At 40.7% G+C, this 24,175-nt stretch overlaps 1 protein-coding gene across 11 annotated transcripts in view; it reads right to left on the reverse strand.

Moving 5' to 3' along the window:
* Window positions 1–24,175, reverse strand: part of LOC123765279 (voltage-dependent L-type calcium channel subunit beta-2) — a 272,000-nt gene that overhangs the window by 96,545 nt on the left and 151,280 nt on the right. For 9 of the 11 annotated variants that reach the window (XR_006773696.2, XR_011230250.1, XM_069335512.1 and 6 more), the window contains one exon: window positions 23,018–23,249. Coding sequence is in view for 9 of the 11 variants with exons in the window: in XM_069335512.1 (XP_069191613.1) it covers window positions 23,018–23,249 (232 nt within the window). In the remaining 2 variants the exon portion in view is untranslated. The remainder of the gene's footprint in view (window positions 1–23,017; window positions 23,250–24,175) is intronic. The other 2 variants (XM_069335515.1, XM_045753817.2) reach the window with 1 other exon arrangement.

A 24,175-nucleotide genomic window follows, 5' to 3' on the forward strand; every position in this document is an offset into this window, starting at 1 on the left:
GGCAATCTCACAAATGCACTAAATAATATAAACTGGGAATCTAAGTTTAATAATACACGGAATCTTTCCTGCTCCCTGATAAGTCCTTGTTGGAATTTTTCTCAGAGTAATAAGCTTCAGGAAACCATAAAGGGTCTCCTCCTAGAAAATCAGCATTGAATGTGAGGAAACTGCTCTTTCTGGTATAGCCTCGGTGGCTCCCCGACTCGCTTCCTCCTTACTAGGTTCATGTGTTCATCAGTGCGTTGTGGACTAACCGGGGAAGGAGGGGAGGTGCAGTTGTTGAACAGGAGCACCTGGCTACTTAGTAGTAGCCATCAATACATTAACAGGTTCAAGCTAGTTTCAAGTGAACCAGTTGTGTGAAAGATCCTTTGCAATGTCATTTGAGAGTGTCAATACTTAATTTTCTATGAACCCTAAAGTTGTCTGTAATGCTTTTCTGATTTTCTGGATGCTTTCCTGGTGAGGGCATTTATAATAATCCAACTGCTGCTTATACCTGTGAAGGGGTAGGGGGAGTGAGGTTCTGGCTTTGGTTTCTTTTAAGCCGAATAGGACTCCTACACCTGATGCCAGTAGTGGGGAACAAAAACCAACACAATGTAATGAAACACTGCTTTCTAGTAGTGCTTCCTGAAGTCCTCTCAGGTTGATAGCTCCCAGGAGCCACCAGGGTTCCATTATAAAGAGGTGTTTCATTACTGTCAATGGTGGCTTTTTAATATTAATACATTTACTTTTTATGATTAAGATCTTTATTAATAACAAGTAGATCTTTCTTACATTCAGATTAAACAATTTCAACATTCTTTACCCAATATCTGGCAAGTACATTATAATTTGCTAGGTTGAGAGTCTTACATTTGTCATTATCAAACTGCAACTCTAATCTTTTCTCCATTTTAAAAATGTTTCTAAACTGTAGCAATTTAGAGTCCTTGTCTCAATATATTTCCCTCTGATTTTAAGCACCATCTGCAAATTTTCAAATGTTTATGGCTACTGTATAACTATATTATTTATATATGGTAAAAACAGAGGTCTCAGAACTGGGCCTTAGGGCACTTCACTTAAACAGTCTCCCAATTTGGATTTTACCCTATTTACGATGATTCTCGTTTCTTTTAAACAACCATGGCCTAATCCAGTTTAAGATATTCCTTTCAATACAGTACCATGTGCCTCCACCTTCTTAATCTTTATGGGTGGAGAACCTTGTGCCTCCCTGAAGCTACACAACTATACACTACAATAGTTCCCATCTACCAGGTCACTTCAACTGTGAAATTCTTTGGCCTGCTGGGTACCAGAGCCAGAACTTGGCCTCCCGCCCTCCCTCATAGGCACAGGGATCTGACATTTTGCCACCTCAACAGGGAAGGCTTCCAGAAAGTCACCAAGTCAAAAGCTGGGTTAAAAAAAATAAAAAGAGACCGAAGCCTCACAACCCACCTAATGAACTCCCCCAGCTATGTAAAGAAAAAGATTGAATCTTTCGAAACTAGTGTGAGCTTGTTTACCGCACCTCATTCCCTCGTTTGGAGGAAGGGTGGAAGGGGCTCACCATCTTCAGGGGTCTGAGCATTCAGTTCTGGAGCAGATGCACAAACAAGACCTACCCTACAACCTGGAAGAGAAGGGGATGGGGGAAATTTCAGGGAGCCACCGGGGCTCCCCCAGAAATTGTAATTACTGTATATTAAAGTCAATTCTGGTTTTCTGTGGCTGCCTCTTGTGCTTCCTGAAGCTAATGTTAGGGAAGCGTGTTCAGGCTCTGGGGCCCCAGTAGTCCTAGGAACTCCACGGCTGATGCAAATCAGGTAGATGGGAACCATCTCAGAAAATAGCTTCAGAGAGCCTCCAGGGCTCACCCAGAAACTGGCATTTCATAACATTCAGTGCTGTTTTTTTTTTTTGCATGACACAGTATCAAAAGCTTTGCTAAAATCAAGTTATATAATATGCTCTTATCCATTACCAACTGCTTCAAATATGCTGGAAAAATGTGAATAAATTTCTTAAACATGAACAACTCTTTGTAAAGTAAGGCTATGAATCCTTTATTAACCCTAAATTACTACCACACGATGTTTAGAACCCCCAGCTTTTTTTATGTTCACATTTAACAGTTTGCAACACTGATGTCCCAATGTTTCTGGTACAGTACCTTCCCAAATCATTATGTGGAGTGAGCAGCAAAGTTCCAACTATCTTGACTCAGATTGGGAGAGAAACAAAACATTTCTCTCCTCTTGGAGTCTATAGTAATGAAAAGAAAACAATGTAGCAACCTAAAGGTTAAATCAATTATTATTACTGTGTGTGTTAATTATGTATTTTCCAGATAATCATTCATGTTTGTTTTCATATTAATACACAGCTGTAAAAACTGTTTTACTAATCATACAAAATATAAAATTACAGCATCAAACTGTATATGTATCAGAAAAAATTATTACAGAGAAACATAAGATAATGGAATATCAGTACAGTATAACTGACATCCAAGGGCTAATTTTTATTTTTCAAGATTTGTACAAATAGCACTTGTGATAAACAGAGTAATTTTTCAGCAATATACATCAAACTAACTGGCACATAGGTCTACCGTTGGTGCACCAAACTGCTTTTTCCACACACTTGTGTCAGGGTTGAGAAGGTCATTCGATTGATATTTTTTCCCCCCACATGATCAGGGAGAGCATTTTAACAATATTAGAAGGAGGAACATTTGTATTTTTTTACCCACACACCATAGCATTGTCTCCAGGAAACTGGAGTACAGTCCAAGGATTAAATATGCTCTATACTGTTAAAGGACACTGGCAAATGCTTAGTAGGTCCTGTGAACATGTTGGGCATCATTTATATATTTGTTAAATAATGTCATCCTTGGTAAACACTAATCTAGTTTAGAATTCCTCTTCACTGCCTCCAAGGCAGAGAAGCTGCCACATGCCCCACCTGCCACAGCAGCTTTTACATGAGGCTGTCACATGACCCAACTGCCACAGCAGCTCCTACACGAGGCTGCCACATGCCCCACCTGCCACAGCAGCTCCTACACGAGGCTGCCACGTGCCCCACCTGCCACAGCAGCTCCTACACGAGGCTGCCACATGACCCACCTGCCACAGCAGCTTTTACATGAGGCTGGCACATGCCCCACCTGCCACAGCAGCTCCTACATAAGGCTGCCACATGACTCAACTGCCACAACAGCTCCTACACGAGGCTGCCACATGACCCACCTGCCACAGTAGTTCCTACACGAGGCTGCCGCATGACCCACCTGCCACAGTAGTTCCTACACGTGGCTGCCACATGACCCACCTGCCACAATAGCTCCTACACGAGGCTGCCACATGACCCACCTGCCACAGTAGTTCCTACACGAGGCTGCCACATGACCCACCTGCCACAGTAGCTCCTACACGAGGCTGCCACATGACCCACCTGCCACAGTAGTTCCTACACGAGGCTGCCACATGACCCACCTGCCACAGTAGCTCCTACACGAGGCTGCCACATGACCCACCTGCCACAGTAGTTCCTACACGAGGCTGCCACATGACCCACCTGCCACAGTAGTTCCTACACGAGGCTGCCACATGACCCACCTGCCACAGTAGTTCCTACACGAGGCTGCCACATGACCCACCTGCCACAGTAGCTCCTACACGAGGCTGCCACATGACCCACCTGCCACAGTAGCTCCTACACGAGGCTGCCACATGACCCACCTGCCACAGTAGTTCCTACACGAGGCTGCCACATGACCCACCTGCCACAGTAGTTCCTACACGAGGCTGCCACATGACCCACCTGCCACAGTAGTTCCTACACGAGGCTGCCACATGACCCACCTGCCACAGTAGCTCCTACACGAGGCTGCCACATGACCCACCTGCCACAGTAGCTCCTACACGAGGCTGCCACATGACCCACCTGCCACAGTAGTTCCTACACGAGGCTGCCACATGACCCACCTGCCACAGCAGCTCCTACACGAGGCTGCCACATGACCCACCTGCCACAGTAGCTCCTACACGAGGCTGCCACATGACCCACCTGCCACAGTAGCTCCTACACGAGGCTGCCACATGACCCACCTGCCACAGTAGTTCCTACACGAGGCTGCCACATGACCCACCTGCCACAGTAGCTCCTACACGAGGCTGCCACATGACCCACCTGCCACAGCAGCTCCTACACGAGGCTGCCACATGACCCACCTGCCACAGTAGCTCCTACACGAGGCTGCCACATGACCCACCTGCCACAGCAGCTCCTACACGAGGCTGCCACATGACCCACCTGCCACAGCACCGGTAATGTTCATTGTATACATAAACGATCTACCAGATGGAATACAGAATTATATGAACATGTTTGCTGATGGCTAAGATAATAGGGAAGATAAGAAACTTAGATGATTGCCATGCCCTTCAAGAAGACCTGGACAAAATAAGTATATGGAGCACCACTTGGCAAATGGAATTTAATGTGTATAAATGCCATGTTGTGGAATGTGGAATAGAAGAACATAGACCCCAAACAACCTATAAATTATGTGAGAAATCTTTAAAGAATTCTGATAAAGAAAGAAAAAGAAAAATCTATGGGTGGTTCTAGACAGAAAACTATCACCTGAGGACCACAAACATTATGCGAGGAGCCTATGCTATAGGCTCAGAATTTGACTATGCTATAACTTCAGAATTGCTTTTAAATAAATGGATGGCAAAATACTAAAGATATTGTTTACAACCTTTGTTAGACCAAAGCTGGAATATGCAGTGGTTGTTTGGTGCCCATATCTTAAGATGCACATCAACAAACTGGAAAAGGTGCAAAGACATGCCACTAAGTGGCTCCCAGAACTGAAGGGCAAGAGCTACGAAAAGAGGTTAAGAGGCATTAAATATGCCAAACTAAAAGATAGAAGAATAAGAGGTGATATGATCACTACGTGCAAAATAGTACTGTAACAGGAATCGATAAAATTGATAGGGAAGAATTCCCGAGACCTGGAACTTCAAGAACAAGAGGTCATAGATTTAAACTAACGAAACAAAGCTGCCGGGAAAATATAAGAAAATTCACTTTTGTAAACAGAATGGTAGACAGTTGGAACAAGATAGGTGAGAAGGTGGTGGAGGCCAAAACAGTCAGTAATTTCAAAGCATTATATGACAGAGTGCTGGGAAGACGGGACACAACGAGCATAGCTCTCATCCTGTAACTACACTTAGGTAATTACACTTAGGTAATTACAGCACATGACCCACCTGCCACAGCAACTCCTCCACCATAGGAGGAGGGCCATTACACCACTGCTTCCTAACTTCAAGCCTTAACTTTCATTCTATCCCACAGTCCCCCAATGCATCAAGCAAGTCTCCATCTTGCAGAATCTTTAATTGAAAAAAATTAAATACTGTAATCCCATTTTCAAACAGTTCTAGAAATTAAAACAATTATTGAGTGGCTTTCTTGAGAAAATACTGACTACTGTATTTAAAATCAGTCTGCTTGATAACAGAAATGAACATCACATTAACATACACCCAGTTAATCACATGGTGAATGTTTTAATTATTTTCATATACAGTGGTACTTTCATTTTTTAATTTAATACATTCCCAGAGACGATTCGAAAACCGAAAATTCAAAAACCAAAACGAATTTTCCCACATGAAATAATTAAATTTTAATTAATCCGTTCCACACACCCAAAAATATTAACTTAAGAATACATTTTATACTTACTTCTCCTACTAACATTTTGTATAACGGTAAGCACAAGTATATCTTACCTTTATTGAGGACTCTTGTTGGCGTATCGAAGACGGTGAGGAAGGGGAGAGGAGGAGAGGTGTTCGTGTTTGGAAGGGGAGTCCTTTCCATTATAACATCAGGCAGCGATGACATTTCCGGGGTACACTCTCTCTCTCACATTTTGCAGGCCTGGTTGTGGCTCACTGCTTGCTTCTCTTACTAAGAATCTATCTACAGACACTTGTTTTTTCCCTACATTTTAACATTTGTCTGTATTGAGACATCACATTGTCTCACTATGAATGATCTCTTGTTTTTCCTCTATTGTCATCCTCATAACTATTTTCTTAGGTTGAATTTTATCACTGACTTTCTTGGAACCCACAGCATGATATATAATAAGAACTTTTATGTTCAGAAGCCAAAAAAACACAAAAATAATCAAATTCTTCACAAAGAATTTAAGCGCAGTCATCACTGGGCGGGAAACACTGGAAAACACAAGCACATCACATGCTTGGTCGGCCCATACATGTATCAACAAACTCGAGCACCAAGCTAAACCTCGAGTTCCAAGTCAATTTTTTGGAAGAAATTGAGCTCGAATACCAAAAAATTAAAAAAAGGGTCATTCGAAAACCGAGGTTTCACTGTACAATACAGTTGTTTCTAGTTCATATTGCTGTACTGTATTTGATATTTATTTATTTAGTTATCAATCTCAGCAGAACATTAAATGAACACTCAGACTAAAGAGCAAAACTATCTCAGCAGGAGGGACGACAAGATCTCAGCATGGGGGACGACAAGATCTCGGCAAGAGGGACGACACGATCTCAGCATGGGGGACGACAAGATGTCAGCATGGGGGACGACAAGATGTCAGCATGGGGGACGACAAGATGTCAGCATGGGGGACGACAAGATGTCAGTATGGGGGACAACAAGATCTCAGCATGGAGGACGACAAGATCTCAGCATGGAGGACGACAAGATCTCAGCATGGGGGACGACAAGATCTCGGCAAGAGGGACGACACGATCTCAGCATGGGGGACGACAAGATGTCAGCATGGGGGACGACAAGATCTCGGCAAGGGGGACGACAAGATGTCAGCATGGGGGACGACAAGATGTCAGCATGGGGGACGACAAGATGTCAGTATGGGGGACAACAAGATCTCAGCATGGAGGACGACAAGATCTCAGCATGGAGGACGACAAGATCTCAGCATGGGGGACGACAAGATCTCAGCAAGAGGGACGACACGATCTCAGCATGGGGGACGACAAGATGTCAGCATGGGGGACGACAAGATCTCGGCATGGGGGACGACAAGATGTCAGCATGGGGGACGACAAGATGTCAGCATGGGGGACGACAAGATGTCAGCATGGGGGACGACAAGATGTCAACATGGGGGACGACAAGATGTCAGCATGGGGGACGACAAGATGTCAGCATGGGGGACGACAAGATGTCAGCATGGGGGACGACAAGATGTCAGCATGGGGGATGACAAGATGTCAGCATGGGGGACGACAAGATGTCAGTATGGGGGACAACAAGATGTCAGCATGGGGGACGACAAGATGTCAGCATGGGGGACGACAAGATGTCAGCATGGGGGACGACAAGATGTCAGTATGGGGGACAACAAGATGTCAGCATGGGGGACGACAAGATGTCAGCATGGGGGACGACAAGATGTCAACATGGGGGACGACAAGATGTCAGCATGGGGGACGACAAGATGTCAACATGGGGGACGACAAGATGTCAGCATGGGGGACGACAAGATGTCAGCATGGGGGACGACAAGATGTCAGTATGGGGGACAACAAGATGTCAGCATGGGGGACGACAAGATGTCAGCATGGGGGACGACAAGATGTCAGCATGGGGGACGACAAGATGTCAGTATGGGGGACAACAAGATGTCAGCATGGGGGACGACAAGATCTCAGCATGGAGGACGACAAGATCTCAGCATGGAGGATGACAAGGTCTCAGCATGAATTAGGAAAGGTAAGTGAGGGAAGACAATCTCCTTAAAAGGGTGAAAAGGTTTCTAGGTTGAAGATGGGTTGAGAATTCAAATTTAATGAAAAGGGTTCCAATGTGAGAAAGAAGAGGGGTTTGAATGTGAGGAAGAAGAGGGAGTTTGAATGTGAGGAAGAAGAGGGAGTTCGAATGTGAGCAAGAAGAGAGGTTCTAATGTGAGGAAGAAGAGGGGTTCCAATGTGAGGAAGAAGAGGAGTTCCAATGTGAGGATGGAAAGAGCTTCCATTATGAGGACAAAGAGCCTTCCAATGGTAGGGTAAAGAGGATTCCAATGGGAGGAAGAAGAGGCTTTCAATGTGAGGAATGAGAGGCTTCCAATGTGAGAAATGAAAGGTTTCCGATGTGAGAAATGCAAGGTTTCTAGTGTGAAGAATGAGAGGCTTCCAATGTGAGGAATGAGAGGCAGCCAATGTGAGGAATGAGAGGCAGCCAATGTGAGGAATGAGAGGCAGCCAATGTGAGGAATGAGAGGCAGCCAATGTGAGGAATGAGAGGCAGCCAATGTGAGGAATGAGAGGCAGCCAATGTAAGGAATGAGAGGCTTCCAATGTGAGGAAGGAGAGGCATTTAAGGTGAGGAAGGAGGCTCCCTTTCAATAGAAGGGAGAAGAGGCTATCAGGATGAGCACAAAGGTACTTCTAGTTTAAGTAGAGCAGATTTAATATTTACAATGTTAGAGTCCAAAGGTGAAAATAAGATGGTTCTAGGTTACTGGAGAAAGCTCTCAGGGTCAGTTAAGGTTCTCGAGGAGAATTAAAAGATTTCCACTGAAATGAGGGAGGAGATTCTCGGGAAATGGATGCTTTCTTTTAGAGAGAGGCTTCTAGAATGAGGAAGTTAGATTCCCTGAGCACGGGAGAAGTATTTGTCAGGGTAAGGGAGGAGGGATTCTTTAGGAGAAAAGCCTCCTTTGTTGAGTGAGAAGAGGCTACCAAAGAACAGATGTTCTGTTGCTGCACAACTTACGGCAGCTCAATATACACAACTATAATTACTAGGGAATTCTCACTTTATCTAAGCCATGTCCTTCAAGCATCTTTACATTATTCTAATAATGTTTTCCTAAGCTATTAAATTACAAAAAGGCACCTGTTCTGTATCTGGGGATGAATACAATATACAAAAGTCCCCTAGAAAATGCACTCATTCTGTAAATTGAACAAGTCCAAAATATAAAAATACCAATATGTGGAGCTATGTATGTCAGATTTGGCTAGCCAAAGAAGCTTTATAGAGGTGACAGTACTAGGAGGCTGCCTCACTCAGCCAGCACAGGAAGCAGGCAGTATTATTAATTCTCTTACTTACACGCACCCACCGTCCCAGGAATCACCGGGTCACAGAGGAAGGAAAGTACATCATGTAGTATCCAAAGATGCATTCACATTAAAAAAAAATTGTGGTTATTTCATAGAGACAAAGTGAACTTTACTCAGGGGATTGCATGAGCTACACTTATGCTAAACTCTACGGTGAGCTTCACCAACATTTCTCTAGGGATCATGGTTATACTTGCCAAGATATCACTAGGACTCTTGGTTACTCTCACTGGGGAGCAAATAAAGTCAAAACACTACTCGATACTCAAAATACGATTTCAAGGCGTTCAAATGAACAGGTTTCGAACAATAAACACAAATTTGCATACAAGTTTATAATGCTCAACCTGACACTCTGATATTTATGTATTATTAGAGAACTAAAAAAAAATTATGGAGTATTTGCTAGCAAAGAGGTAGTGGTACATGCATGAAGCTGAAGGGTGAAGACTGGCCTGGTCTCAGTGGGTTGGTATGGATGCAATGGGGTGGAACGGGGCAGAATTGGACAGGAAGAGGAGGGGCAGAAGAGGCAAGGTTGGGCGTGTGGCTCTGGGTAGGTGGTAACATACCCTAAGCTCAAACCCACTGACCTTCTCTACCTGGAGTACCCTCCATTTAGCCCACAGCACCAGAGGCTCACCAGCCATACAACACCACCACTGGCCCCTAGAGACATCTCTCTCATCACACTCTTACTTCATGAATAGGTCTCTGAAGTTTCATACTAGTAAAAAGTTATGTTAAGTATGCATAAAACAGCAATACAGTATACTTTTATCAGAATTGCTAAGTTGCTTATGGCAAGGAGTTTTGCTGTATGTGGAATCTCCAGGGCCAGCCAGTGCTATACCTCTTCCATTTTTGCTTGCTTAACAGCAGAGCTTTGGTATCATGTCACGAAGCCTAGTCCTAAAACGTCCTTGGGTTTCAATTACACATTAACCACCCCATTCATAAATACTTTACTACAAATTACTTTGAATCAATTTAAATTCCCTCCATAATGTCAAACATAATGGATGAGGTGGTTGGTCTGGTCCTACCATATGATAGGTCGGGTCTCTCACTGGTATGTCAGGTCGTCACACATCTGGCAGTCTACAGTATGTGACATCACAGATCATGGACGATGCTAGTACTGTACCACAATGTTAACACAATGTAAAATTAGATTTTATTTATCTTAAAGAGAATCGACAGTTTAAAGAACTAACGTGTGGCAATGTCTGATGAATATAAGAAAATGATGATTTTGAAATTTAGTATATGACAGTAAGCCTGACGAGTTGCACTGAACCATCCGAAAATGACCATCCACCAGCCTGTGACATCACACAGGAGCGTCTTTTAGCTCAATTTGATATATTAAGCAAACAAAAAAAAATTCTGGAGCATGGGGAAGGGTGGGGTAGGCAAGAAACAGTGCAATTCAATCCATAACAAGGTGGAAATTGATATCTAATGAATAACTGTGGCTCCTGAGGGGTCACGTGTACTTACAAGAGGTCAAGGTCATCCCAAGGCGAATGAATTTGAAAGGGAAGGAAAGAGAAAAATTACATGTAGCAGTATGACACATTTTCACGTATGGTTGTGCACTTTCTCCTCTATTTCTCTCAGTAGTGAGCGAGCGTGTCTCCTCCATCAGTGGGAAGGACAAGTCATCACAGTGAGGAACACCACCTACAACCACTCGCTCTTTAAGCAACTGGCTTCGCTCCACACTGACCAGGTGAGTGTCAGCATTATTATTCATCAAGTCCAAAAATAAGAGCCCACACAAAAAAATAAATGCACACAAAGATTCAGCAAGATGGAATAATTAGGAGCATATATATATTTATTATATGAAAAATTACTAAAAGTCCACAGATATATATTAATGGCAATAACTTCAAAACCATGAATTTTTAGTACTGCAAGGAACTGCAAAAAACGGAACCAGATATTCATGTGCACATTTATTTTGTATGTGTATATGTGTGTGTGTGTGTGTGTGTGTATAATATTATATATATATATATATATATATATATATATATATATATATATATATATATATATATATATATATATATATATATATAATATATATAATATATATAATATATATAATATACGCACACACACACACACACACCTCACTTCACTTCACCTCTCTCTCCTGCCTATATATCCAATCTACTGACTTGTAAATCCATCCTTCTGAAGATGTATTATTAAATACGAAGGTACTTAAGGAAATTACCGTTTCAATCCTTCCTTTGTGGTCTGACACTGTCATATTTTATTTATTTATTTATATATATATATATATATATATATATATATATATATATATATATATATATATATATATATATATATATATATATATATATATATATATATATATATATATATATATATATTGTACTGTATTTTATTTAGAGTGCTAAGAGGTACTCATAGCACCTGAGGGGTTATAATGCACGAAGCGACACACGAGACCAACTGGTTCCCTTCTTGTAGAAGTCAATGGCTCATTAACCACCTGACCAGATATATTAATTACAAATATTATCAACATACTCAAGGAACTGGTTTCCTCAAATGGCATATTATAATAGCATTAGGGTCATAACTATGTCACATTATTTCTATATTTGGTAAAGAAAATTAAAAATGCTGCACTATATTACCGAGATGTAATTAAATTTACACATGAGAAAGATAGGAAACAGCTTTCAGAGGAATCAAGCAGCATTAAGGTTGGTTTGTATGCTTCTGGCAGTGTCTGGCTGTGTTGCTTCATTGACCCCAACTATCGCTATCACCACCACACCTTACTCATCAGCTGTATTCGATCTTATACACATATTATCAGGAGTTCATGGCTTGGTCTGTTACAGTGTTGTATCGTGTGTGTGTGTTTGTGTAATTACCTAAGAATAGTTACAGGATGAGAGCTACGCTTATGGTATCCCATCTTCCTACCAATGTCATATAATGCTTAGAAATTACTGACGGTTTTGGCCTCCACTGCCACCTCACTTGACTTGTTCCAACCAAAAGAAAACTGTCTGATATTTTTCAGCACCTTTCTTTCCTTAGCTGTGACCTTTGGTTCTTAGTCCCCGTGGTATAGTGGCAAGACACTCGCCTGGCGTTTCGCTAGCGCTTTGTCCTGGGTTCGTATCCTGATCAGACAGGATTTACTCTGTGTCAATCCTTAACATGTAGCTTCTGTTTACGAAACAGTAAAATGGATACCTGGTTGTTAAATGATTTGGCAGGTCATATTATGGGAAACATAGGATTAAGGACTAACTCCAAAATGCAACATGTGCTTGTGGCTGTACAAGAATGAAAGAACTTCTGAATATACAGTACAGTATAAGTAAAAAAAAAAAGAATAAAAAAAAACTTGCTTGTTTCAGGAATTCCTGTCAATTTGGTCGATTCTTGTTATTATTTTGTAAGTGATCATATCACCCCTTTTCTGTGATCTTCTAGCTTTGGCATATTTAATGCCACTAGCCTCTCTTCATAACTGTTATTCAGTTCCAGAAGCCATTCTGTAGCATGCCTTTGCACCTTTTCCAGTTTAGTGATCTGCTTCCTAAGATATGGGCACCATACAACTGTTGCATAATCCAATTTTGATCTCTCAAAAGTCATGAACAGTTTCTTTAGTATTTCACCATGTAATTAAAAGAGAGTCTGAAGTTGGAAAGTGTGTGTACACCACTCGCACAATGTTCTTTATGTTCCTTTGGTAACAATTTACATACTATCCAAACACCCCTAGATCTCATTCTTTATTAGAATTTGTTAGTTATGTGGAAAGTTCCTTTCCACATAATTTATAAGTTGTGTGTGGTCTATTTTTTCTGATTCCATACTCCATAACATGACATATGTTGCTCCAAGCCAATATTTTTATCTAGATCCATTTGAAGGGCATGACTATCATCTACATCTCCTATCTTCCCCAGCATTAGTGCGTGATGGTGTGTGTGTGTATTAACAAATTTCAAGGGATGTTACTATGTGGATGTAGAAAAGAATTGAGGTATGTGGCGATATGGCAGTTACCAAGCAACCATCATCTCTGTGTGCACCTGTGATGTCCTTCACACCTGTGCTTCACAACACACTTGTGATACATTACACACAGAATCTGTGCAACCAAAATTGTGAGAGTGCCAGAGAGGAAAAGACAAGAAAATTTGAACAATATAAGAAGAGACCTAACCCTCAAACATACCAGAAATCAATAAATAATTACACAGCAATGAGGAGAGAGACAGAAAGGAACTTTGAGAAATGGCAGAGGACAACTGTAAAACAGATCCAGGTCCAATCTATAAATTCATTAAAATCAAACATCATGTAAAGATTCAAATACAGAGATTGAGAATGGGGAACAGGTTCACAGAAAATGAAAAAGAAATGTGTGAAACACTAAATGAACAGTTCCAAAGTGTGTGTGTGAAAAAATGAGTGCTTTCAGAGAACCAGAGATTCCCAATTCCAGAAAAAACACAGTACATAGCAGTGTCTCGAGACGAAGCAGAAAATTTTCTCAAGGGGGCTAGGAAGAAATGAAGCTGTTGGGCCTGATTGAGTTTTACCTTGGGTGCTGAAAGAATATGCAACTGAGCTAGGCATTCTATTTCAACTGATATTCCAAACAATTTTGTCCATTGGAATCTTAGCAAATATTTGGAAAAAGGCATTGTTCCAATCTACAAAAATGGTAGCAGAGAAGACTTCTAAATTACAAATCCATATCACTAAACAAGAGTGGTAGTCAAGAAACTAGAAAAAATAGTTGAAACCAAATGAGTAGAACACCTGGAGAGTAATGACGTAATAACAGACAGACAGTATGGTTTTTGAACAGGAAGATCCTGTGTAGCAAATCTACTTAGTTTTTATGATACAGCCACAGAGATTCTATAGGAAAGAGATGATGGGTTGACTGTATATCTGGACGTAAAAACAGGCTTTTGAGAGTCCCACACATAAGGTTATTTTGGAAGCTGGAACATTTTGGAGAGGTGACAGGAAGACTGTTGACATCGCTGAAAAATTTTCTAACTGAAAGATGAGAGTAGTAACCAGAGGCAATGTATCTGACTGGAGGAGTGTTACTAGCAGAATACTACAGGGTTCATTTCCTGCAACAGTAATTTACCTAAGGGCCACCAATACTAGTGGCCTTGATGAGGACAGGAAGCCAGTGGCTTGTCAAAGGAGACCTGATGATCTTTTCCAGTTGTATTTTAAACCCCAACAGTTTTTTGGCATTTACAGCTTCGGCGGGTAGGCAGTTCCATTGGTTTATAACCCTATGGATGAAAAAGCATCTGTTCTCAGTCCTACATGGTGACTTGTTGAGCTTGAAACCATTGCTCCAAGTCCATAATCATAGTAATGTTCCTAGTCTACATGAACAATCTACCAGAAAGAATACAGAATTACAGTATATTAACACATTTGCGGATGATGCTAAGCTACTGTGGAAGATAGGAAACCAAGACTTTCATGACCTTCAAATGGATCTAGATAAAATAAGGGCTTGGAGCGACTTGTAACAAATCAAATTCAATGTGAATAAATGCCATGTTATCGAATGTGGAATAGGAGAAAATAGATCACACACAACTTACAAATTGAGGAAATGAATTTAAAAACTAATAGAGAGAGATCTAGGGGTGGTTTTGGATAGTAGAATGTCATCAGAGGAACACAAAGAACATTGTGAGAGGAGCATATGCTTTGCTTTCCAACCTCAGAATACCTTTTAATTACATGGATGGTGAAATATTAAAGAAACTGTTCAATACCTTTGTGAGACCAAAACTGGAAAATGCAACAGCTGTATGGTGCCCATATCTAAAGAAGAACATCAGTTAACTGGAAAAGGTGCAAAGGCACGCCACAAAATCCCGGGCAAGACATAAATGGTTGGGCACATTTCCTTTCACCAACTATACCTGTTCACCTAACAGTAAGCAGATACTCAGGAGTTCTCAGGTCACTCAGGAGTTCTCAGGTCACTCAGGTTAGCTTGTTATATTATGTATGATATATATATACGTTATATGACAGAGTGCTGGGAAGACGGGACACCACGAGGTTAGCTCTCATTCTGTAACTACACTTAGGTAATTACACACTTGTGATGCAGTACACAACTGTAGTGCATTATACCCCATGTTCCCCCCTTTTTATTTTTTTTATTTTCTCAAAACATTTTTTACTTTAATCTCAATTAGTATTAAGTTTTAGTCTTTAGTGTTTTTCCTACCCGAAATGCTTTGCGTAATAGTGGCTTTAGGCATTGTATGTACTAGCTCTATCTATAAATTCATCAATATTTGTATCACACCTTTTATGTATGTACTTTACCTGAATAAACATTTGAATTTGAATTTTGAATTTGAATACATCAATGCTGCACTACAAGACTTAGGTGATCATATTGCCGCTTATTCTTCTATCTTCTAGTTTTGGCATATTTAATGCCTCTAACATCTCCTCATAGGTCTTATCCTTCAATTCCTGGAGACATTTAGTTGCATGTCTTTGTGCCTTTTCCAGTTTGTTGATGTGCTTGTTAAGATATGGGCACCATACAACCGCTGAATATTCCAGATTTGGTCTAACAAAGATCGTGAACAATTGCTTTAGTATTTTGCTATCCATGTACAGTATTTGAAAACAATTCTAAAATTGATTACTACATACAAAATAGTAATGGGAATCGATATTATTGATAGGGAAGAATTACTGAGACCTGTAATTTCAAGAACTAGAGGTAATAGATTTAAACTAACTAAACAAAGCTGCCAAAAAAAATAAGAAAATTCACTTTCACATACAGAGTGGTATACGGTTGGAACAAGCTACATGAGTGGTGGTGGTGGAGGTCAAAACCGTCATTAGTTTCAAAGAGTTATATGACAAAGAGTACCGGGAAGATGAGACACCACAAGCATAGCTTTCATTCTGTAGCCACACTTTGGTACTTACAAGACCTATGTGCCAGACAAGAGGCCAGTGCTCCACACATCTACACTGTTCCCCATACCTATGCTGTATCCCACACCTGTGCTACACCACACTCCTGTGATGTGCTAGACAACCTCATCTACTGCATGCTTTTAGTAACAAGCTGCTACTTTTGTTCTCTACAGCATCTACATTTTAATGAGCCTTAATAACCTAGTGTTAAAACAATACTAAAGAGGCTCTAGAGAGATAAATGTGCTTTTAATTTATAAATAAATGCATACAATATTATTTAGGGACACTTGGGATGGGGGGATGAGAAAAAAAAAAGATGCAAGTAAAATGGTGGTGGCAATGGTGATGGTTACAAGTCTGGTCCATAAAGTGCTTGTGGAGCGAAGTCTCATTCTCCATACTATATATTAAAAAACTTCTGTACTCTAGTGTGTTTACTTAAATTTTACAGATTTTCCTACTCAATATAATTTACTGAATTAGTAGGTGTTATTACCATGTAATATAATGAGATATACTGTGATTGCACTCATAAGTTGTTTACTGTCAACAGCTTGTCTATGCACAAGTTGTTATTCAAACAATAAATAGCTTATGATTTATAAATAAAACAAAATCAAAGAAAAAAAAGAATTGAGGAATATCCCAGCTCTCTCTTCTATAAGCTGGCATTACTTCAGGCCATTTTCTTGATAACACAAGGCTCAAACTACTAAGGTCATGCAATTCAGTTCTGAGAGTACTGCACCCCCTCTTAACTATTATAGTAACAAATCAGCTCGACAACGGCATCACATGTATTTCATGCCGTCAGGCCTGTAAAAGCCTAGCCAGAACGAACGATTTGCATAGTTAAAGTTCGGTCTGTTGGATTATCTGCAGAGGTTGTGGCCTAAATAGTCAACAGCACTATGTTTGAATTCACATTAAATTAAACATATTGTCACCTTTCTTTTTTACACATCTGAATATTCACCGGAAACCTTGGACTGACTGTGAAGTAGTACAGTGATAATCAGACTATGCAGTATACCTATTCTACATGTGGGAGATTTTTAATACCGTCTTTCATGGTCAAAACAGGTACTGTATTAAATATACAGTATTACCAATCCCTCAACCATCTTCATACACATGTGAACCTCACTCCTACAAAGTAATAAATATTTTATAAACTAAGTAATAATGTATGAGATTAAAAGAGCATGTCACACTGCTATCTATCATGTGATCTCCCTCTCTCATTCTGGTGTATGTGGCTTAACTCAACAGGACTGAAAGGGACCATTTGTAGCATCATAACAGTTGAAGTGTATGGTGTAGGTTAGAAGCGAGCAAGTCATCAGTCATATGGCAGAGAGACACCTAACACCCTTCTGGGCACTAGTTGACCTGCCTTGAGAGGTGCTAAGTGTCCCTACCCTATACACCTTGCCACCCTATGCAGTGACAGTAGAGTCAAGGTGGATGGGCACCCAACCTTACTTATCACGCCTCTTGCCTCATTTGCTACAATAACAGGCAACTGTTGGGATTTTGTTTACGCCTAAATACAAGGAATATAACATTAATATGCTGGGAATTTGACATAAAAATGCTGGGACTAACACCTAAATGCTGGGACTGACACCCAAGTGGAAGGGCTCCGACAATGAACAGATCCAACACGTAAGTGAAGTCAATTTGACACTTAGGTGTGTGATTCTATAGCCTAACACAGAAAACACGGTAAGCATTTACGAACAACAATGTCTGAAATGGAGTCAAATACTTCAATAGCAAAGTAATTCATTAGGGAATCAATACAAACTTAGGTGCTCTTATTAATGTCATGGACTTGTAAATTATAGGTTCTGAATTAAATTAAATTTCTTCAAGAATTAAATGTTACCTTAGAAGACTCTTGACATACTCAGGCCAAACTGCACATGGTAGGAAACATGTATATGTATAATTGGAGTTTAAATATATGCAAAATCTTAATCTGTAACTGCCCCAGTAGAGAAGATTTTTCCCTGCGTTACAAAGCACTTACACAGATCATGGCACACTTCTTAACATCACGGTCATGTGCCCAGAGTTAAAACCAAAAAAGGAAATAACTGGATTTATGCACCTCTATCTGAAGTTAGATCAATCTATCATGAATTAAATATATATATGCTTTGCTTCAATTGAATATACAAGGTAAATATATATTAGTTTTCAAACCATCCTTAAATACGTATTAAAGCTGTGAACTTCCCTAAATGAATTTGCATCAATTTTCTTTCTTGTATAGTGTAATACTGTAACAAAAATGTCATTTTCAGATATATATTAATGTTATTTACATAACCGTTTAGTGTATAGTTAAGCCTAGGTTAGGTTGATTTTTTTTCTGTTGACAATTATTTGTTTAATGTGGTGAAATATTTAGAGAAGTACACTTTGAACATAGGAAGAAATAAATGTAGTACTTTGAGAAAAGTTTGAACGTAACTGTGTCATGTGTAGACTTTTCACTCATAAACAGGACAACTGCTAGACTGTAGAACTTGTGGCAAATGTTTTGAGGGAAGATTGTAGGTTTCAAACTTATTTGCCAAGGTTGTTAGCAGTCTAAATTAAAATATATTTGTCTCTGGACAAGAAATATTTTTAACCCATACACATTAGTTCTGAACATATTATTCAGGGATCTGATACGTTACTTTATGCCTGGTATAGTACTCAAGTTCAAGCACAGCTCAATGAACTCAAATTCATCATCGAATAACTCATCTTCAAAACACTGGCTAAATGCTTGTTAATCCAACAACTGTCCATTAATATTCCCTTTGAACGAAATACACTTTATGCATGACTCATCTGATTATATTGAAATTTGTTGTTGATAAGAACAGATTGAGTGCACCTTTCTAAAATGCTTCACTCACATATTGCAAATACAAATAACTACTAAACAGAACTAATATTCCTAACATAACCAAGGGCAAACTATATTTGAGAAAAAACTGTTTTAGTTTACACAGTGTTGACATATTTAGGTATGCACATTTAAGGACAGCTGCAGTACTGTATGGGTTGTGTCAGAACACAAACAAATGGACACACAAACACTCCCACCCAAACCCCCATACACCAAAATTTAGCAATAGTATATACCTAGCTCAATACATCATTTCTTGCAGTCGAATCGACTAATTTTGTATACATCGACATCTCAGATACACCTGAAAGGACTTTAAGCATACACCAGTGATAAAACACATCTGTGGCAATCGTGTTCACCCACACAGCTGCGACTGTAATGTACACTGTACATCAATCTGAAACTAGATATATATATTCTGTGTATTCGAAGTATAGATATACAATATCTTTAACTGGACTCATTTTGAAGTCAAACATCCTTTCCTTAGAGCAGCTTACAAAATACAGGAAATAGATATGTCTATATATATTACGATGTACCTATTTGAGAACAGATATATATTAATTTGAGTCAATCCAGGATCACAATTATCTGCCTAAGTTCATAAGGCTGGGTTTGCAATAAACCTTCTGGATTCAAAATTGCCTGTCTGGATTCATAACAATCGTTCTGGGTTCGCAGTAATTTGCCCACTGTAATACCTGTACTCTAATTTTAAAATTGGATGACTGGATTCACAATCATCTGATCAGGTTAAATCTGTGTTCTCAATTAATTATCTGGGTTCATTGTTATTCCTAAGCTGACAATCAGTATGGGTTAACAGTCATTCATCAGGAATTAATCACTTAAGTAAATAAACACCCGAGTTCACACACCTGCATAAGTTCACAATCATTTGTCTGCAGTTTACATATATACAGTTTAAAAATAATCTATAGTACCTAGGCATATAATCACATGCCTGGATTTGCAATACTCTAGCTTACTTCACAATCATAAGATTGAATTCACAATTACATCCCTGGGTATACCAGCATCTGACTAGTCTCACAATCCACTCCCAGAGTTTACAATCACTTGCATGCGGGGGGTTTAGCAAAGATGAGAATGCTGGGAATTCAGAGGTACTCCCATCACAGCTCTATTTGATTTCCTTTTGGGTGCACTCATGGTTTGTGTGTCTCTGGGAAGAATCGTGTGTCCCTGGAAAGAATTGCTTGTCCCTGGGAAGAATCACGTGTCCCTGTCTAACTTGGGTGTGTAAAAAAATGCTATTATTATTATTGTTATCCTTTCTAAGTGCATTGTTTCGTGTGAAAGCATGTGCAGCAATGTGAACTGTCTGTCAGTGCAAGTGATAAAGTGTGTGTATTTACCCAAGTGTAGTTACATGACGAGAGCTATGCTCCCGGCGTCTCACCTTCCCAATAATCTTCATTATATGATGCTCAAATTAACGACGGTTTTGGCATCTACCTCCTCCTTGCTTATGTTGTTCCAACTCTCTACAACTCTGTTTGCCAAAGATAATTTTTATATATTTTTTCAGCACCTTTGCTACCTTAGATTGAGTCTATGGCCTGGTTCTTGAGGCCATTGGTTTAAAAAATACCTCCTTGTGTTCATATCATCTCTTTCATTCTATTTTCAAGCTTTTGCATATTTAACAGTCTCTCCACATAGATCTTCTTTTTATATTTTGGAAGCCATTTAGCAGGAAGTCTTTGCATCTTGTTTCAGTTTATTAATGTGCTTCTTGAGATACGAGCATCATACTACTGCTGCTGCTACATATTCCACTTCTGGTCTCAACTGTTGTGAACAGCGTTAGCATTTCATCATCCATGTATCTAAAAGCAATTCTGAAGTTTGAGAGAGTGGTATAGGCTCGTTGCACAATGCCCTATGTGGTGTCCTCTGGGGTTAGGTTACTATGCAAAACCATACCTAGATTTCTATTTGGCAGAGTTCTTTAACATTTCACATGATTTGCAGGTTGTGTGCAGCCTATTCTCTCCAATTCCACACTCCATAATGTTGCACATTATGGCACATTCATTACAATGAATTCGGTTATTCCATATACAGGTATATGGAATAACCACACATACGTGCATGTGTGCACTTCACTGGGAGTCAGAAGGGTAATCCTGTAGTCTGTAGTATTCCTGTAGTCTCTCCTCGTAGCTCATACCCCTCAGTTTAGGTACTAGTCTGGTGGCAAATCTTTGAACCTTTTCCAGTTTAGTCTTGTGCTTGACTAGATATGAACTCCATGCTGGAGATGCATATTCCAGGATTTGTCTGACTTATGTGGTATACAAAGTTCTGAATGATTCCGAATACAAGTTTCTAAAGGGTGTTCTTATGTTGGCCAACCTGGCATATGCCACTGATGATATTCTCTTGATATGGGCTTCAGGGAGGCAGGTCTGGTGTGATATCAACCTCCAGGTCTCTCTCTCTCTAACTCTTGAAGTATTTCATCTCCCAAATGATACCTTGTATCTCGTCTCCTGCTCCCTACACCTATCTTCATTACATTACATTTGCTTGGGTTAAACTCTAACACCCATTTGTTCGACCATTCCTTCAGCTTATCCAGGTCTTCTTGAAGACTCAAGCTGTCCTCCTCTGTCTTAACCCTTCTCATAATTTTGGCATCATCAGCAAACATTGAGAGGAATGAGTCTATACCCTCTGGGAGATTAATTACGTATATCAGAAACAGGATAGGTCTGAGTACAGAGCCCTGTGGGACTCCACTGGTGACTTCACGTCAATCTGAGGTCTCACCCCTCACTGTAACTCTCAGTTTCCTATTGCTTAGGTACTCCTTTATCCACTGGAGTACCCTACCAGTTACTCCTACCTGTTTCTCCAGCTTATGCATCAGCCTCTTATGGGGTACTGTGTCAAAGGCTTTCTGACAGTCCAAGAAAATGCAGTCCGCCCATCCTCCTCTTTCTTGCTTAATCTTTGTCACCTGATCGTAGAATTCTATTAAGCCTGCAAGGCAAGATTTACCCTCTCATGTTGATGGGTTGTCACGAAGTCTCTTCTCTCCAGATGTGTTACTAGGTTTTTTCTAATGATCTTCTCCATCACCTGCATGGTATACACGTTAAGGACACTGGCCTGTCGTTCAGTGCCTCTTGTCTGTCACTCATTTTGTATATTGGGACTACATTAGCCGTCTTCCATATTTGTGGTAGGTCTCCCGTCTCCAATAACCTACTATACACTATGGAGAGTGGCAAGCAAAGTGCTTCTGCACACTCTTTCAATACCCATGGTGAGATTCCGTCCTGACCAACAGCTGTTCTCACGTCCAGATCCAACAGATGCCTCTTGACCTCATCTCTTGTAATTTCGAAACCTTCCAAGGCCGCCTGGTTTACTACCACCTGTTTTAGCACAGTGACCTCACCTCGTTCTATTGTGTGTGTGTGTGTGTGTGTGTGTGTGTGTGTGTGTGTGTGTGTGTGTGTGTGTGTGTGTGTGTGTGTGTGTGTGTGTGTAAAAACACACCCATGATACCCTGAAGGTATGGCCTAGAAAGCATTGTGAGACTCATTTGCGTTTCTCCCGCCCTCATCACTACACCATCACACATTAAAATAAAAAAAAATTACCCACATACAAATGCAAATAGGCAAATGCATGTGCGCGCATGCATGCACAAACACACATCCTGTAACTATACTTAGGTAATTACACTTAGGTAATTACACACACACACACATCTTAGGTAATTACACTTAGGTAATTACACACACACACACACACACACACACACACACACACACACACACACACACACACACACACACACACACACACATACACACACACACACACCAAGAATACACATAAAGGTACACTATAAAGGGTGTTGATGAAGACTTACCAGGGGTAGGGGGAGTTGAGCCGCGGGAGTTGGAACTCTTGCTATTTGACAGAACATCATTGATCATGCCCAGGTTACCCGAGGAAGAAGTTTTGGAGGAATACAGCTTGGAGGTCTTCTGCTGCGACTGTTGTAGCCGAAGGTTTTCAAGTTTAACTGGAGACGGGATGAACCCCACGTCTGAGCCTTCCTTCACCAGGCGCCCAATCCACCAGTTGTTGTCGTACTTCTCCTGTGGGGACGGCATATTGTATAGTGAGACAGGAGGGCATACTGTATGGTGAGGCAGGGTATACTGTATGGTGAGGCAGGGTATACTGTATGGTGAGGCAGGGCATACTGTATGGTGAGGCAGGGCATACTGTATGGTGAGGCAGGGTATACTGTATGGTGAGGCAGGGCATACTGTATGGTGAGGCAGGGCATACTGTATGGTGAGGCAGGGCATACTGTATGGTGAGGCAGGGTATACTGTATGGTGAGGCAGGGCATACTGTATGGTGAGGCAGGGCATACTGCATGGTGAGGCAGGGTATACTGTATGGTGAGGCAGGAGGGCATACTGTATGGTGAGGCAGGGCATACTGTATGGTGAGGCAGGGCATACTGTATGGTGAGGCAGGGCATACTGTATGGTGAGGCAGGGCATACTGTATGGTGAGGCAGGGTATACTGTATGGTGAGGCAGGAGAGCATACTGAATATGAGGCAGGAGAGAATACTGTATGGTGATGCAAGGGTGGGGCATACTGTATTGTGAGGCAGGGCATACTGTATAGTGAGGCAGGAGAGCATAGCTATCACCGTTTTCAGTAATTGGCATATTTTCGGTATAAAAAGTCGTAATTTGAAAATGAAAATAGGTGCAGAGAGTCAGAATTCGGCTCAAAAATCACGCACAGGAGTCAAATTCCCGACATTTCAGATATTTTGAAAACTGCAGGGGGGGTTTGGGCAAAATATGACCCATCGCCGTTTTCAGTAATTGGCATATTTTCAGTATAAAAATTCATAGTTTGAAAATGAAAATAGGCGCAGAGAGTCAGAATTCGGCCTAAAAATCACGCTCAGGAGTCAAATTTCCGACATTTCAGATATTTTGAAAACTGCAGGGGGGTTTGGGCAAAATATGACCATCGCCGTTTTCAGTAATTGGCA

Source organism: Procambarus clarkii, chromosome 33, assembly GCF_040958095.1.
Source record: "Procambarus clarkii isolate CNS0578487 chromosome 33, FALCON_Pclarkii_2.0, whole genome shotgun sequence".
Taxonomy (NCBI): domain Eukaryota; kingdom Metazoa; phylum Arthropoda; class Malacostraca; order Decapoda; family Cambaridae; genus Procambarus; species Procambarus clarkii.